This window comes from Canis lupus, chromosome 8, assembly GCF_003254725.2.
Source record: "Canis lupus dingo isolate Sandy chromosome 8, ASM325472v2, whole genome shotgun sequence".
NCBI lineage: Eukaryota > Metazoa > Chordata > Mammalia > Carnivora > Canidae > Canis > Canis lupus.
Genome location: NC_064250.1, coordinates 70,252,834 through 70,270,499, shown reverse-complemented (window position 1 = coordinate 70,270,499; position 17,666 = coordinate 70,252,834). Strand labels below are relative to the sequence as shown.

Below are 17,666 nucleotides of genomic sequence, written 5' to 3'. Positions count from 1 at the left end.
GTGGTGTCATCACCTGATAGCCAGTCCTGGAAGAAGAGCAGGTAAGTGGGGCAGCGAGCTCAGTGTCCAGGTGTGGCACTAGGCTCTTCTGTGCACCATCTGCACCAAGACATCATCCCAGGAGCTCCAGAGAAAGGCTCAAAAGGGGGCAAGTGTGCAGGGACGGAGGCCGAGGAGGAGCAGCCGCTGGCAGGCAGGAGGACCGCAGCGGGTGGGGGGGGGGGGGCGAGGCACAGACCTCAGGGAAGGCGCGGTGCTTACCCTGGAATGTAGTCACCGGTCAGGGGGGGTTGCGGGGGGCAGGTCGAGAAGGTTCTTGTAGTTAGCAACTACGGCGGGCGGGAGAGCGCGGGAAGCCCGGAGGCCGCGGCGGGAGGGGCTGTTAGAATTGGGCCAGCTGGGGAAGGGTGCTTTCCGGAGCGGCCCTGGGGCAAGTTTGTGGAGCGCAGGCTGGGGAAGGCTCTGGAAGCGGAGAGGTTCACAGCTGGGGCTCTGAATGGCCCACCTACAAGAAATCCTAAACTTCCAGGGTCAGGACAAAAGTGGGGTGGAAAGGAAGAGGCGGGCAGGCGCCCGGGTCCGCGGGGCAGGGGTGCGGCTGGCGGGCGCGGGGTGCAGGTGCAGGACCCCGCACGCCCCACGCTCTCCCTCCTCCCCACCCCGCCTCCAGCCCAGGTTGCAGGGAAAACCCGGCCGGCGAGGGCTGCCAGGTGCAGCTGGGGGCAGAAACGCAGCTACCAGGTGCCTCAGCAAACGCACAACGCCCGCCTCCCCTGCCCACGTGGCTGGAAGTTTCCGTCCTATTTTTCCGATGTGAATGCTCGTTAAGAAGCCCTGCGTTGATTTCACAGTCCTAATGGGTCCCTAAGCCCCAGTTTGAAAACCCTGTTCCTGGAAATGCTGGGTTTCCCCGGAGAGGAGGGGTGAAGGAGGGTTCAGACAGGTTTGTTTACAACGTAAGGAGCTTCCAGATTGTTCGGGGGAGGGGGGGTAGTGGAGGCTGGAGTGTTGGGAGGAGCTGGAGGAGGATCAATGGTGGGAGGAGCTAGCGACAAAGGAGCCCAAGGCAGGGCGAGGTTTGTGGGAACACGCGGAGCTCCAGGCCGCGGGTGGGAGTGGGGTCCTCAAACATGAAGCCATGTGGTGTCTAAGGGCCCCTCTCCTCCGAGATTCTCAGGTCTCTCGTCTGCCATTGTTCTTTAGAAACTGGCTTTTGGAGAGTTAATCCCCCAAAAGGTGAGCTAGATGCTTCACATGGAGACCCCAAATTATGTAAAATGGGCAGTAAAGAAGATGGACTTTACAAAATCGCGGCAGGTGTGCTGTGTGAGCACGCAGTAGTTCAGTGATCCTGGAACTCCAGGCTAGTGTGAAGGACAGGGTTTTAGGGCAACCCAAAGGCAGGTAGGGCGATAGGTATTGAGGAGGCCGCTTGAGATGAGCGCTGGGTGCGGCTACACGTGTGATGAATCACTGCACTCTCCTAAACACAGGCGCACAGCAGGGAGAAATCCCCAAAGGATGGAGCGCAGCTTCGGAGAACTTGGGGGTCTGTGTGGCCACTTCAGAACTTTCCCTTGCCCACGGTGCGCCCTAAGAGAAGGACCAGCCCCCAAATCCAAGCAGCGGCCTGCAGGTCTGGAGATTCCGCGGCCAAGGAGGGAGGCAGGGATGCCCCTTGTCCGGCCTTCAGGACGGCCCCCTGGAGGTCCCTGGGGCTCCCCTGGTCCAAACATCCCCCCACGGTCCGGGGCTCCCTCCAGGCCAAGGCAGAAACCAGGGATTGCGCACAGTCCGGCCCCCGCCCCACACGCGGCCAGGGGCTGGCGTCTCCGCACCCCTGAAGCAGGCCGCGAGCCGGAGCCTCCGCATCACGAGGCTCTTGTAGGCACCTGTTGCCCCACTTCCAGGGCCCTGAACCCAGAATCGCTGCCCCGGCCAGAGAGATGGAGCGCCCTACACCTGAGCCCCCAGTCGCAGCGCCGAGCCTCTCTGATCGCCGCCCGGGCGTTCAGATGCCAGGCGACCCCGCTCGGCTCCTCGAGCCCCTGGATCTGCCCTCCCAGCGCTGCCCCTGCCCCGGGGCCCCGGGTGCAAACCCCGACGGTGACCCCTGGATCCGCTCTCCCAGCCCCGCACCTGCCCCGGGGCAGACCCCGACTCTGCCCCTGGATCCGCCCTCCCAGCCCCGCACCTGCCCCGGGTGCAGCCCCCGACTGTGCCCCTGGATCCGCCCTCCCAGCGCTGCCCCTCCCCGGGGCAGCCCCCGACTGTGCTGGGGCGGCCGTGCGCGCGGGGCCCCGAAGCGTGCACACTAGTGGGGGACACGGTCTGGGAGCACCGCGCTCCCGCGGCGGAAGCAGCGAGGGCGGGCCTGGGAGGCTCCAGAGCGCCCGCGCGCCTCGCTGGCGGCGCAGGGCCGGGGTGGGGGCAGGGCCCCGGCGCGAGCCGCGCTGCAGACGGCGGCCCCGGAAGGCGCGAGACCTTCGCGAGAGTTCCGGGCTGCGCCTGCGCACTGAGGCCGGCGCGGGGACGCGCGGGGCGGCGTCGGGGGTGGGGCGCTCGGGGCGAGCCCGCGCGCGGCCGGGAGAGGGGCGGGGCCGCGGCCAGGGCGCAGGCGCAGGCGCGCGGCCGCGGCGGCGGTTGGGGAGGGTTCTTCCGGAAGGTTCGGGAGGCTTCTGGAAAAGGCTCCGCGCGCCGGGCGGGCCCGCGTCTATATAAGGGAAGCGCGGGGGCGGCGCGCCAGTTGCTTCTGCGTCCTGGTGCTGCGTCGTCGCGGAGCCCGTGCGGTCCTGTAGCCGAGGTGAGGGGGCGGTCCGGGGGGTCCCCGGAGGGCGCCGGGGGTCGGGCCCCGCGGGGTCGGGGGCCGCGGCGCGGGGTGGGCCTCCTGGAGCCTCCGGGCCCCGCGGGGCGGCGCGGCGCGGCCGAGCGCTCGGCGGGGGAGGCCTCGGGCCTACTGCGGCCCCGACCCCGACCCCCGCGGACGGGACCCCGGGCGGCCGGGCCGCAGCTCCGGGGGCGCCGGGGGCGGGGGGGGGGCGCTGGGCGGGGGGTCCCCGCGGGCCTGCGGCGCCCGGCGGCGGCGTGCGCACGGCCCTCGTTGTCGCAGCTGGAAATGAGGTCATCCTTTGTCGGCGGCCCCCGGCTCGGGCCCGGCGGGGGCGGGGGCACGGGGACGGGGGCGCCTAACCGGCCCCGCGGCCCTTGTAGATGCCGGAGGAAACCCAGACCCAGGATCAGCCGATGGAGGAGGAGGAGGTGGAGACGTTCGCCTTCCAGGCGGAGATCGCCCAGTTGATGTCCCTCATCATCAACACGTTCTACTCGAACAAGGAGATCTTCCTCCGGGAGCTGATTTCCAACTCGTCCGACGTAAGTGGGGCTGCCTGGGAGCGGGGGTCGCGGCCTGCGGCGGAGCCCTCCTCTCCTCCCTTCCTCCCCTCCCTTCCTCCCCTCCCCCCTCCCCCCCTCCCCCTCCGGGAGCGCCCGACTCAACCGCTCGCCGCTTGCTTAATAGGCTTTGGACAAAATCAGATACGAGAGCTTGACCGATCCCAGTAAGCTAGATTCTGGGAAGGAGCTGCACATTAACCTCATTCCGAACAAGCAAGATCGAACCCTGACCATCGTGGACACCGGCATTGGCATGACGAAGGCCGACCTGATCAATAACCTGGGTACCATCGCCAAGTCGGGGACCAAGGCGTTCATGGAGGCCTTGCAGGCTGGCGCAGATATTTCCATGATTGGCCAGTTTGGCGTCGGGTTTTATTCTGCCTACCTGGTGGCTGAGAAAGTGACGGTGATCACCAAGCATAACGACGACGAGCAGTATGCCTGGGAGTCTTCGGCTGGAGGGTCGTTCACGGTTAGGACGGATACAGGTGCGCTTCGGAACGGCTTCCCGGGTCACTCGGTGGTGGGGGCGGGGAGGAGGGGGGCTGGAGATGCTGTGGGATTGGCAAAAACGTGTTTGCTCCGTCCTGTCCTGGAGTGAGCTGGGTGGTGGCACGTAGCACGTGACTGTAGCAAGGAGCCTCTGGTTTCTGCAGTCGGGTCAGGAGGTGAACTGCTCTGGTATCTACATCGGTATAACTAAACCCCGCGTGGTAAAGTTGCTCTGAAATTGTTGCATGTGGTGTGTGGAGAGCGGGATTGTGGAGTTTGTAGTTTTTTTTTTTTTTTTTTAATCCCAGATACGTTGAATTTGCTCACTCAGATTGAAATTGAGTCCGTTTACCCCTTTACAGGTGAACCTATGGGTCGTGGAACAAAGGTTATCCTGCATCTGAAGGAAGACCAGACTGAGTATCTGGAGGAGAGGAGGATAAAGGAGATTGTGAAGAAACATTCTCAGTTCATTGGCTACCCCATTACTCTCTTTGTGAGTGTCCACATGGGGTGTAGTAGAGTCTGAAACTAGTGAATTGAAATTATTACTTATTAGACCTGTGGATGAAAGATTCAAACTTGGCATTGACTTGATTAGTGAGAAATATTCTGTCAACGTACACACGGTGGTTTAGAGACATTAAATGTTGGCTGCTAAATACTTGTTACTTCGGTATTTTGGGCTTTGGTGTAAGTGCCCACGCTGCATTCAGAGCGTGTTCTTCAGCTCCAGGATGCAGAGGTGATGCAATTTTTGCGTTTTCTTTTGAAGGTGGAGAAGGAACGTGATAAAGAAGTCAGTGACGATGAGGCTGAAGAAAAGGAGGAGAAAGAGGAAGAAAAAGAAAAGAAAGAGAAAGAGTCTGATGACAAACCTGAAATAGAAGATGTTGGTTCGGATGAGGAGGAGGAGGAAAAGAAGGATGGAGACAAGAAGAAAAAGAAGAAGATCAAGGAGAAGTACATTGACCAGGAAGAGCTGAACAAAACCAAGCCTATTTGGACCAGGAACCCTGACGACATCACCAACGAAGAATATGGGGAATTTTACAAGAGCTTGACCAATGACTGGGAAGATCACTTGGCAGTGAAGGTGAGCACCCAGTGCTTTAGACCTAGTCTACCCTCCAGGTTGCCTGAGGTGGTTGGGGTGCGGGTGCTGCCAAGGGCTTGGTCATTCCAGTTCCTGAAAGTGCTGGAAGTTCTGGGACAGAGCCTGTGGGGGGTCAGGCAAGGTAGCCGTCAAGGGGCGGTTGGTTGCAGTGTCCCTTGATGATGACCTCCCGTGTATATTTTTACAGCATTTTTCAGTTGAAGGACAGCTGGAGTTCAGAGCCCTTCTCTTTGTGCCAAGACGTGCTCCCTTTGACCTATTCGAGAACAGAAAGAAAAAGAACAATATTAAGCTGTACGTTCGCAGAGTTTTCATTATGGATAACTGCGAAGAGCTGATCCCTGAGTATCTGAGTAAGTGTGGCTAGATGGGAGGCTCTGTCCCGCCCCGTGGTGAATCTTTTCTGGACTTGAGTTTCAAGCATTTGGGGCACGGGATCGTCTTTGGGTTTTTTTGTTTTTTTTTTTGTTTGTTTTTGCATTTATGTATTTGTAGGTTTCATTTTTAGGATGATTTTGTGTTTTTTTTTCAGATTTCATTAGAGGTGTGGTGGACTCTGAAGATCTTCCTCTAAATATTTCCCGTGAGATGTTGCAGCAAAGCAAAATTTTGAAAGTTATCAGAAAAAATTTGGTCAAAAAGTGCTTGGAACTTTTCACCGAACTGGCTGAAGACAAAGAGAACTACAAAAAGTTTTACGAGCAGTTCTCGAAAAACATCAAGGTATGTGTAAACACATTTGATCCTTAGGAGTGGTTGTCCTTGTGTTTTGTCAAATTTTAAGCGATTTTTTTTTTTTCAATGCAGAGAAAATTCAAAGTTAATGTTCTCTTCTAGCTGGGAATACATGAAGATTCTCAAAATCGGAAGAAGCTGTCAGAGCTGTTACGATACTACACGTCGGCTTCTGGTGATGAGATGGTTTCTCTCAAGGATTATTGCACTAGAATGAAGGAAAACCAGAAACACATCTATTACATCACAGGTAAGAACAGGTGTACAATCAGCTTGTTCTTCCAACTTCCTAGGAGGTAAGAGTGTGTACTCTCTACACACGTGCTTTTACACGTCAGCCTGTAGGGACTAGCCTAGGCAGGACCATGTGGGCTGGGCTCCCTTGTGTGGTTAGGTCTGGCTAGACCAAGTACAAGTCTAAAGGAAATGAAACTACTTCCTATTAAAGTTCTGTAACTTTCTACCTACACCTCAGGTGAGACCAAGGACCAGGTAGCAAACTCTGCCTTTGTGGAGCGTCTTCGGAAGCATGGCCTGGAAGTGATCTATATGATCGAACCCATCGATGAGTACTGTGTCCAACAGCTTAAGGAATTTGAGGGGAAGACATTGGTGTCAGTCACCAAAGAGGGTTTGGAACTTCCAGAAGACGAAGAAGAGAAGAAGAAACAGGAGGAGAAAAAAACAAAGTTTGAAAATCTGTGCAAGATCATGAAGGACATCTTGGAGAAAAAAGTAGAAAAGGTGTGTGAGAACAGTGCTTCAGTGTGCCTGGGTCTCCTGCTGGTGGGCTGTTCTGTGGAGTGCCCGTGGGGGTTTCCCAAGCTTCTCCATAGGTTTTTCTTAATTTCTATACAAATAGAAAATCAGGTTTTTCTACTTTGAGAAAACTCTACAGTTTTGTTAAGGTCTGGGAAGAGTTAGGATGTGGAGGAAGAAAGTTCTTAAGTTTGTAGGTGGTGGTTCTTGATTCGTGAATACAGTACTTGGAGTCCTTAGGTTTCATTTTAATAAAGCGGATAGAGGTACTGAAAAATGAGAAGTTAGGGCAGCAGAATCTTCCCAGGTCCATTTCTCACCTCATGCTTTGGTTACAGGTGGTCGTGTCAAACCGATTGGTGACCTCCCCGTGCTGCATTGTCACAAGCACATATGGCTGGACGGCAAATATGGAGAGAATCATGAAGGCCCAAGCCTTAAGAGACAACTCCACCATGGGTTACATGGCAGCAAAGAAACACCTGGAGATAAACCCTGACCACTCCATCATCGAGACCTTACGGCAGAAGGCAGAGGCCGACAAGAACGACAAGTCTGTGAAAGATCTGGTCATCCTGCTCTATGAAACCGCTCTCCTGTCCTCCGGCTTCAGTCTGGAAGATCCCCAGACACATGCTAACAGGATCTACAGGATGATCAAGCTTGGGCTCGGTAAGCTTCCCATGATACAGTGGTGTGTGACCTTTGGCTCCTGAAACAATTCTGGGGGGGTGTCAGATCCGGTTTGGGTGACCTCTTAAAGTTTTCTCCTAAGGATGTTACAGGGCTTTTTGATCAGAAAGGCTAAAAAATGAAAGTGGTTTTCACTCCCAGGGAATTGCTCACCCTTTGAAGTTAGGTATAGACCCGCTGTTAGGCTCATTAATTAGCTGGCTTCGAGAAATCCAATGAGAGGGCTTTGTGTCCAAACAGGTATCGACGAAGATGACCCCACAGCTGACGATAGTAGTGCTGCGGTGAGTGAGGAGATGCCGCCCCTCGAAGGTGATGATGACACGTCACGCATGGAAGAAGTCGATTAAGTGCTGCCCTGAGAATTACTTGTATATGTATTCAATACTTTATCTTCATTCCCTCTGATAATATATTTTCAAGGATGTTTTTCTTTATTTTTGTTAACATTTTAAGAATCTGTAAGGCATGACAATATAGCTACTTAAGGGGAAGATAAGATTTCTTTTTGTTTGAGTGTGATACTGTGACGTGTAGGAACTAAAGCTCAGCTAGTTTTTCTTTCCTAGTCCCATGCTGGCTTATTTTAACCGGACAAGGTAACCTATGTTGTAAGGTGTACGTAACCTAATGTTAGCCGTGTGGTCTCAAGTGTGGATTCCGTAGTAAGACCAAGTGTTTTTTTGTCACTGAGGTGTTCTGAGCTGTACCTTGATGTGTAAAAGAAGAAATACTGGTTAAAACAACTTTCACCTTCTAGGATCTACTTTTTAAATCTTCTGTCCCTTGTAGTTCTCAACTGCATGTACCAGGCCTCTAGAAACTAGTAGTGAAACTGAACCAACTGGATGGGAGTAGCCATGGATAGGGCTTGTTTTCCAAAGAAGAGCGTTGTTTAGAGTAGCGAGATTTTAAGCCTCTTTAGGCGTGTTGTAAAGCTGTTCAAGAAGTAACTCCACAAGTTTTGTGAGTGAAAATGTGTAGTGCTCAAGTCACATTCTGCTTTAAGAGGTTGTAACAAATACAAACAAATTAAAAAAAGTTCTGTGAAAATGTTTTGTTTTGGGGGGGGGGAAGTGGGCATTCTAGATGACAGGGCAGCCACAGGATGTAAAAACTTTAGTGTTGGCATGTGTTAGGGATGAGGGAGGTGGCGGACGTTGACGCCTTGAAGTCTTATTAGCGACCTTGCGGTGTGCGCTCCAGTGACAGCCGCGGGGTGGTGAGCATACTGGGGAGCGTCCCACAACGTGCATCCTGTGTCCTGTGTTCCAGTTTCTCATGGATAATTATTTTCTTCCTAGGGTTTTCATGTCCAAGCTGCTTTTTTTGTAGTATTTGTAAAACCTGCTTTATGTCCTAAATATAGTTCCTTAATACCTCAGCCTCCTGAATATCTGAGTTCTTTACCAAATCTCCTTACTGCCATCCCACCTGAAATCCTTACTCCCTGGTTCTTTACTGAGTCTCAGGTGAGCTCTGTGGAGGGGTGGCTGAGACTCCTGTGAGCAGCAGGTGCTGAGGTGGGGGGAGCTTGAGCTCAGGTGTGTTTTTGTTTTTTTTTTTTTCTTTAAAGATTTTATTTAGTCATGAGAGACAGACACAGAGGGAGAAGCAGGCTCTATGCAGAGAGCCTGACATGGGACTTGATCTGGAACTCCAGGATCAGGCCCTGGGCTGACAGCAGGCACCAAACTGCTGAGCCTCCCAGGCTGCCCCTTGAGCTCAGGTTTTAAGAACCAACCAGCTTGGGGCAGGGGCAGCAATGGCCAATCCGAAAATAACATGTTCCTGGAAAGTGGGTAGTAGCAGGTGACTTGGAGGCTAAGGTCCCATATAAGCCATGACCGTGTTAACCTGGGGGAGCGGGCTGGGAGAGAACTTGGGAGCCTTGTGTCCTGGGGGGCGAGGCTGGTTCCCTGGCGCTCTGCAGGCCCTGAGTGCCTGGTGAGTGGTAATCCGTTAATCAGTAAAGCCCTCTCAGAGGTACCCTCCTCAGCCCCGCAGGAATTGCTTCCATTTCAGGGGTCGTGTTTGAGTCCAGGTTCACTTCCAAAGCCCAGTCTTTCTACCGTTCTTAGTGAGACATGCTACCACCCAAGAGGAAGTGTGAGGTTTACCAGAAAACGAATGCCAAGAAGGGCAAAGGGGAAGTTTGTTCCGTGTTCCCGGAGTCCAGTGAGAATGCTGAAGGTTGCCGTAGACCCGTGAGGGAATCCACAGAGGACCCGTGCGAGTGACCTCCCCACTGAGTTCCGAGCACCTGAAGCGGATCGACGTACCAACCGTGCATCTGGAGCCATCACCCAGGTAGCCTGCTTGGAATCTAGGCCAAGAGATGGACACTAGACACCATAGGGGAGGAGTGGAGCCAGCTGACGCGAGGCCATGGTAGCCTCAACTTGTGGTGCTTCACCCCTCCCGAAACTGGTGGGGTCCCACTGAGGAGGGCAGACCATAGGAGTGAAGGCTCCCAGCTATGGGCCCTCCGCGGGGAGGCGACCAGCAAGGCAGCTGCAGAGCTGCGGTGAGAAGGCAGGACTCCAGCAACGCCCTTAGTTCAACATACAGAAACCTCCTGAACTTCCATCACCGTCCCAAGAGTTGTCAGATCTTTCCAAAGTAATTTAGGAGCATCTGGGGGCCTCTGGTTTGTGCAGCCTAAGTGGCTGCCTCTTGATTTTGGCTCAGGTCATGACCCTCAGTCATGACATCAAGGCCCGAATCAGGCTCAATGGGGAGTCTACTTGTTCTCCCCTTTCCCTCTGCCTCTGCACCTGCCCCCCAGCTCACTCTCTTAAAAAGAAATTATAATAGTAGTGTACTGAATAGACGCCTTTTTTTTTTTTTTTTTTTCTGATAGTCACAGAGAGAGAGAGGCAGAGACATAGGCAGAGGGAGAAGCAGGCTCCATGCACCGGGAGCCCGACGTGGGATTCGATCCCAAGTCTCCAGGATCGCACCCTGGGCCAAAGGCAAGTGCTAAACCGCTGTGCCACCCAGGGATTCCAACCCTTTTTTTTTTTTTTTCTTTTGAAGATCTTATTTATTCATGAGAGGCAGGGAGAAGCAGGCTTCATGTAGGGACCCCGATGTGGGACTCGATCCTGGGACCCTGGGATCACGCACTGAGCCACCAGGGCTGCCCAATAGAAACATTATTTTTTATTTTTATTTTTTAAAAGATTTTATTTATTCATGAGAGAGACACAGAGGGAGGCAGAGATACAGGAAGAGGGAGGAGAAACCGGCTCCATGCAGGGAGCCCAATGTGGGACTTGATCCCAGGACCCCAGGATCACGACCTGAGTCAAAGGCAGACGCTCAACCCCTGATCCACCCAGGCGCCCCTAGAAGCATTTTTTAAAGGTCTTTGCAGGACCTGTTGACAACCAAAACTGCTGAGTGGAATTTGAGATGCGAGTGTGAGAGCGAGCTCCTGGCTCTGGATTCTGGTCAGAAGTGTTAGCATGTGGTGAAGAAACAGACCCAACAAACTCCATACTCTGATACCGGTTTTTAAATTTTAGTTACTTGAGTGAAAACGAGCAGTGGGGAGTAGCAGGAGAGAAGCAGAGTCCCCGCTGAGCAGGGAGCCCCCTGAGCTGAAGGCTGGCGCTTCACCACCTGAGCCACCCAGGCACCCCCAGCTGCATCTTCATACAGTTCTGGGAAAGGCAGGAGGTGGGCAATAGGTTGCCCAGGGCCAGAAGTCCTGGTGGGGATTGACTGCAGAGGGCCAAGAGGGGGATCTGGGAACGGGGGGAGTCAGAAGCCTGATGAAGTGATGACTGCGTGACTCTTAAAATCCACGGATGGATCTTAAAATTGAGTGGATCTTAATGGTGTGTGTAAAATAGCAAATGAAAACAAGCATGGGGGGCACTTGGCTAGCTCAGAAAAGCAAGTGACTTGAGTTCAAGCCCCACGTTGAGCGTAGACATTACTAAAAAAATATGTGTGTATATATATATATGGCAGGTGGTCTAATGGTGTTCAAAAGTGACCTTGAGCGAGTCACTGGGCCTCCCACGCCTCTGACCTGGATTGAAAATTAGAAATGATGCTTGGAGGAGCTGTCCTAGCACTTTCTAAGGAGTTGGCTTCACAGATGCCACTTTTACAAGGACGCTCCTCTTCTCAGAGCCGTTCCTTCCTGTCCTAGGAGCTCTCCTGTACCACACACTTCTGGGTGTAACCAAGCTGCAGCCTGAGCCTCCTGCCGGCTCCCGCTGAGGCACCAGCACAGCAAGGCTGGGCTCTGCTGGTGAGGCAGGGTCTGGGGAAGCTTCTAGGAGGGGCTTCCTGCTGACATAATGCTGACCTGATCTCCACAAAGGAGACGGGATGAGAGAGCGTGACCAGGCTTGAGACCCTGGACATGCGGCCTGCGGATGGGACCCATTACACAGGCCGAGTGAGGAGAGAGCTGGGGGGGTGACAGTGGGTAACCACGGACCCTGGACACTGGTCGTTAGCCATGGCCTCGGGCGGAGCCTCTGGCCACCAATGCACCTGGTGGGAAGGTGGTAGCCCGTGGGCAGCCTCTTCAAAAGACTAGGGCCTGTGCCCACTTTTTTTTTTTTTTTTTATGACAGTCACACAGAGAGGCAGAGGGAGAAGCAGGCTCCATGCACCGGGAGCCCGACGTGGGACTCGATCCCGGGTCTCCAGGATCGCACCCTGGGCCAAAGGCAGGGTCCAAATCGCTGTGCCACCCAGGGATCCCCTGTGCCCACTTCATGAGTGAAGTGTCCTACCGGGAACTGGTAGGGCGGTTCCACCATCTTGTTCCTTGAGTGGCCTCATCTTTGTCCCCGGGGCCCCTACTCCGCACTAGCCCGTGTCCCACCTGCAGAGGGAGGCCAGTGGAGGGGGAGAGCTCGCCAGCTGCCCCTCGGCGGTCTCCCTGTACCTGCCAGGGACCCAGCGCAGGGATGAAGGTGCCAGGCTTGGCTCTGCTTCCTAGGATGGCAGTTCAAGGCAGAGCCCATCCGCCTGGTCCTGAGTTTGAATTACAGACGCTTCTCTGTTTTGTTCACAACCCCAAACATGTAGGACGAAGCATCTGGCCAGTGGTGGGCAATCAAATATTTGTTGATGGATTGGCCAGAGCACTTCAGTTTGCAAACACGATGTTTCTAACTTCTTCCATCTTTTTCTAACTTTTATTTTGCAATTCCCTAAACATGTGCAACAGTAGAGGGAGAGAGAATAAGTGTTGGTGAGGACGTGAAGGAATTGGAACTCCACACGGCCGCCCGGGATGTGGAGCGGTGCCTTTCTGGAAAACAGTCGGGCAGTTCCTCTAAAAATTAAACATAGACTTACCACGGAGTCCAGCGACTCCACCACTAGGCGTCTGCCCAGGAGAGATGAAAACGTCCACAAAAACGCGTGCACACATTTTCATAGCATTATTCATAAAAGCCAAAGGTTGGGAACAACCCACACATCCATCAACAGATGAGCAGAGAAACCAAAATGTGGTGATCCGCACAATGGAGTATTCTCCCAAATACTGTGTTCTTGCCATAGAGATGTATCCACCCCACACTTTCGATGAAACTCGACAATATGCTAAGTGAAAAAAATCCGGTCACAAGGGGATCCCTGGGTGGCTCAGTGGTTTAGCGTCTGCCTTTGGCCCAGGGCGTGATCCCTGCCTGTGTCTCTGCCTCTCTATCATGAATGAGTAAATAAAATATATATTTTTTTTAAATCCGGTCACAAAAGGCCACCGGTTTGTTGTATGATCCCATTTATATGAAATTTCCAGAGCAGGCAAATCCATGGAGACAGAAGATGCATAGTTACCAGGGATGCAGGGAGGCGGTGAGGAGTGACTGCTAACGGGCACAGAATTTCTTGAGATGATCGGTCTGAAATTGTGGTGATGGTTGCATAAAATGCTCTCAAGTCTTTAAAAAAAATAAGGACAGGGACGCCTGGGGGCCCCTGGTTTGGCATCTGCCTTCGGCCCAGGGCGTGATCCCAGAGCCCCGGGATCAAGTCCCACGTTGGGCTCCCTGCATGGAGCCTGCTTCTCCTTCTGCCTGTGTCTGTCTCTCTCTCTGTGTCTCTCATGAATAAAATCTTAAATAAGTAGATGAACTGTATCGTATATGAATTTTAACTCAAAGCCGTTATTTTTTTTCAAAGCCGGTATTTTTACTTTTTAAAAAATTTAAGAGTGAGCACACAAGCAGGGGAAAAGGCCAGAGGCAGAGGGAGAAGCAGACTCCTCACTGAGCAGGGAGCCTGATGGAGGGATGGATCCCAGGACCCTGAGATCGTGACCTGAGCAGACACCCAACTGACTGAGCCACCCAGGCGCCCCTATTTATCTTATTTTTTAAAAGATTTTATTTATTCATGAGAGACACAGAAGTAGAGACACAGGCAGGAGGAGATGCAGGCTCCCTGCAGGGAGCCTAAGGTGGGGACTCTATCCTGGGATCATGCCCTGGGCTGAAGGCAGATGCTCAACTGCTGAGCCACCCATGTGTGTCCCTGGAAGTTTGTTTTTATTTTAAGATTTTATTTATTTATTCATGAGAGAGAGAAAGACAGGCAGAGGGAGAGAGGCTCCCACGGAGCCACCCAGGCACCCCATTTCAGACTTTCCTTCCCTGTTAATCCTGAGCACTATGCCGTTATAGGGGTGGACCACCTGTTGTCTACCCCTTCATCCCATCGATGGACGTTTGGGTTGTTTCTACCTCTTGGCCCCTGTGAGTAATGTTCCCATAAACACAGGTGGACACATGTCTGTTCAAGTCCTTTCTTTCACTTCTGAGTATATACGTGGAAGTGAAATCGCTGGATGGTATGATAATTTAATTTTTTGTGGGATCCCAATAGTCACTCTACATTTAAAAAATAACAGCTTTGGGGAAAAAAATAAAAAAATAAAAAATAACAGCTTTGGGGCGCCTGGGTGGCTCAGTCAGTTAAGCATCTGCCTTCAACTTGGGTCATGATCTCAGGGTCCTGGGATCGAGTCCTGTGTCAGGCTCCCTGTTCAGCGGGGAGCCTGCTTCTCCCTCTACCTGTGTCTCTGCCCCTCTGTCTCTCATGAGTAAATAAATAAAAATCCTAAAAAAAAAAAAAAGTCTGAAACGGGTACAACATGGATAAACGCCGTAGATGATGAAGATGTTATGCCGAGTAACGAAGCACCAGCGCCGGGTGGTTGCCGGCCTCTGAGGTCCCGACGGTGGTCAGATGGAGAGACCCAGGCTGGCGCCGCGGGCAGAGGTTGGTGTGGGAAGATGAAAACATCCTGGGGAGGGATCGGTGAGGGCCACACAGCGCTGGGAATGTACTTAATGACCCTGGACTGTACCCTTAAAAGGGGTCAAAATGGCACATACGATGTTTATATTTCAACATACACAAAGTAGAAGGAGTTGGTGTCTGTGCCCCTGCACACCCGCCAGCCAGCTGCAATGACGATCACTATGGGTTCTCGGTCGAGTCTGGAATCTTCTGAGGATGGGATCATTATCAATCCCTCTTGGGAGATGAGAGAACTGGAGTGCCGGGTGGTCACGCGGCCAGTAAGCACTGGAAGCACAGACAGACAGACAGACGGCGTCTCCCAGCGCTCACTCCCCGGGCACCGGCTGCAGACCCGGCCCCTTCCCGCACCAGCTTCCCTGGTCAAGAGCCCATGCGAAGCGTGTGAATGGCTGAGCCTCACCACATGGCTGTGACCCAGCGGCAGGGGGTGTCCCCAGAACACAGATCAGTAACCCAAAACTAACAGCTGCTCTTTATCAAGGACTTCACACACCCAAACTCCTTCTGCTTGGGATCATCCTGTTTTTCTATTTTTATTTTTAAGATTTTATTTATTTATTTGAGAGAGGGAGCTGGGGCAGGGGTGCAGAGGGAGGAGCAGACTCCCTGCTGGATGGGGAGCCCTACTTGGGGCTCGATCCCAGGGTCCCAGGATCATGACCTGAGCCAAAGGCTAACCGACTGAGCCACCCAGGTGCCCCTCGTCTTGTTTTTCAGTTGTGGTAAAATATACATAACGTACATTTGACCCTTTAAAGTGTCCTGCGCAGTGGGATTAAGAACATTCAAAATGTTGTGCAACCATCACCACCATCTATCGGGAAAACTTTTCATATCCCAAGTAGAAACCCTGACCCTATTAAGCAACAATTTGTCCGAAATGGTCTCCGTGTCCCTCTGCACCAGGCTAAATTGCAGCATGGGGCCTCACCAGATCTGTCCTGTCCTTCAGAAAAGCCCTGGCCACACCCTCCTTGCACCGTCTCCCTTTCTCTCTGGTGTCTCTCTCCACTGTCCCTCAACGACTAGCTCATGGCCTGTCTGCCTGCCTCCCTGCCACCTGTGTGCCCAGGAAGGAAGGCACATGCCCAGCGTGCCCGCCGCCAGCCTGGTGCACCTGTTACATAGCTGCAGATTGAATAAAGGGCAGGGATGACTGGCATCTCCTCCTTTCTGTGTAGATGGCAATTTGTTTAAATAAATTTGTATAATTTAGGAAGCTTTTGTTCTCTCTTGCTAAACCTTCAAGATCTACTCAAACCTTTGAAAGTGTGATTACAGATTATTCTTCTATAGGAAGGAACATTGCTTCACCTCCCTGGGAAGAACATTCCAGGAAGCAGAGCTTGGAGTGAGTCACAGTGTATTAATAGCACCATCAAACTCTGAACAAAGATTCCATGATGTTATTGCAGAGCCAACAAGCTGAGCATATGGTCTGCCAAGTGTATCTGTCTGCTTGGAACATACATTAGCTTCTTAGGAAAGTTCTTTAAGGCCTCTACACTTGTCCAGTGACGTTCTAGAGCTTCAAGTCTAGTCCAAAAAGCAACACTGTTCTTTTTTTAAATTCCAGATCTAAAAACAAAACCAACAAAATCAGAATGAAAATAAAAAGGATAAATCATCTACCCGCTTTTTTTTTTTAAGGTTTTCTTTTTTAAGTAGACTTAGGTGGTTCAATGAGGCAGATCTCACAACCCTAAGAGCAAGACTTCAGCTGAGATCAAGATCAGATACTCAATGAACTGAGCCACCCAGGCGCCCCTACTTCATTTTTTTAAAGCAATCTCTACACACAACATGGGTCTAAATCTTTCAACCTCAACGTCAAGATTCAGATGCTCGGGACGCCTGGGTGGCTCAGTGGTTGAGCATCTGCCTTCAGCTCAGGGCGTGATCCCGAGGTACCAGGATCGAGTTCCACGTTGGGCTCCCTGCATGGAGCCTGCTCCTCCCTCTGCCTGTGTGTCTGCCTCTCTCTCTCTCTCTGTGTGTGTCTCTCATGAATAAATAAATAAAATCTTAAAAAACAAAAAGATTCAGATGTTCTACTGACTGAACCAGCCAGGTCCCCCTCAGCTACCTGCTTTTTCAAAAAGTTGAATAGATGAAACCAATAAAAACACGGAATATATGAATTATGTTCATTGTGGATACAGAAAATGATTTTTTTTTGCAAGTCCCCTGCATCCTATGGGTTCTTCTGGCTCAATGTCCTTCCTTAACCTGAAAGTTTAGCAGATGTTAGAAGATCCCTGGTGATCACAAAAGGGGAACCAAGCACAAGGAGGTATGTTTTGTACCCACCAGAATGGCAAACATTTAAGTGTGACGTGACCAGATTTTGGCTAGAGTCTGGCCAGTGGGTACTTTACTCTCATGCATCCCTGATGGGAGGCTGAAACAATACAGTTACTCCAGAGAGCAGTTTGGTGAATCTAATGGAGAACGTCCCCCTCTTGTTTGGTGCTAAAGAAAGTCTTATCTACCTGTACGAGGAGAAATGTACATGGGCACCTGGGTGGCTTGGTTGGCTTTTGGCTCAGGTCACGATCTCAGGGTCTTGGTTATGGGATCAAGCCCCACATTGGGCTCTGTGCTGGGGCACAGAGACTGCTTAAGATTTTAAAATTCTCTCTCTCCTTTTCCCTCTGACTGTCCCCCCACTTGTGCACTTGCTGACACTCTCATAACATTTTAGTATGGTGCTGCTGAAGCAAGTGCTCGCTCTCTCATAAAAAAAAAAAAAAAAGGAAAAAAAAGGAGAAACGTCTAAGAATGTCTTTGCAAGACTATAATATGGAAATTTTGAACATAGTCTAAATATCCAACAACAGGAGACTATCCTGGTAATTCTAGTTAATACAAAATGCAGGGGAAGGGGATAGAGGGACAAGCTAAACAACACTTGGAGGAAGCAAACAGAGAAATCCAGAAGATTCTGCAGGGTATTTGGTCTGTCCTCTCCCACAAATAAGTGCCATTAAAACAAAATTAAAGGTTAAAAGAGAATTAGGGATACAACCAGTCTTAGCCTAAAACCTTAGTTCTTTCTTTTTGGCTCTACATATTCCTTATTTTACTTTTTTCATTTTTCATGATGTGACTTTCAAAGGTCAAAGTAGATGGAATAATATGGAATATCATGTGCCTCTCATTGTCCAGC

The 17,666-nt window shown here is 51.9% G+C and overlaps 1 protein-coding gene across 1 annotated transcript; it reads left to right on the top strand.

The window, feature by feature from the left end:
- Positions 1–2,595: 2,595 nt before the first annotated feature.
- Positions 2,596–8,576, top strand: HSP90AA1 (heat shock protein 90 alpha family class A member 1). The gene is made up of 11 exons (XM_025442864.3): positions 2,596–2,803; positions 3,211–3,372; positions 3,518–3,884; positions 4,251–4,384; positions 4,664–4,984; positions 5,193–5,358; positions 5,538–5,728; positions 5,843–5,990; positions 6,216–6,484; positions 6,838–7,171; positions 7,433–8,576. Exons 2-11 carry the CDS (start codon positions 3,211–3,213, stop codon positions 7,540–7,542), a joined length of 2,202 nt encoding a protein of 733 aa, XP_025298649.1. The 5' UTR covers positions 2,596–2,803; the 3' UTR covers positions 7,543–8,576.
- The last annotated feature ends 9,090 nt before the right edge of the window (positions 8,577–17,666 follow it).

Excerpts from the sequence above, each read along its gene's own strand:
- HSP90AA1 (XM_025442864.3), top strand. The coding sequence starts at position 3,211 with ATGCCGGAGGAAACCCAGACCCAGGATCAGCCGATGGAGGAGGAGGAG. Across the intron at positions 5,359-5,537 it reads GCTGATCCCTGAGTATCTGA|ATTTCATTAGAGGTGTGGTG; the intron begins GTAAGTGTGGCT and ends TTTTTTTTTCAG. Across the intron at positions 5,729-5,842 it reads AGTTCTCGAAAAACATCAAG|CTGGGAATACATGAAGATTC; the intron begins GTATGTGTAAAC and ends GTTCTCTTCTAG.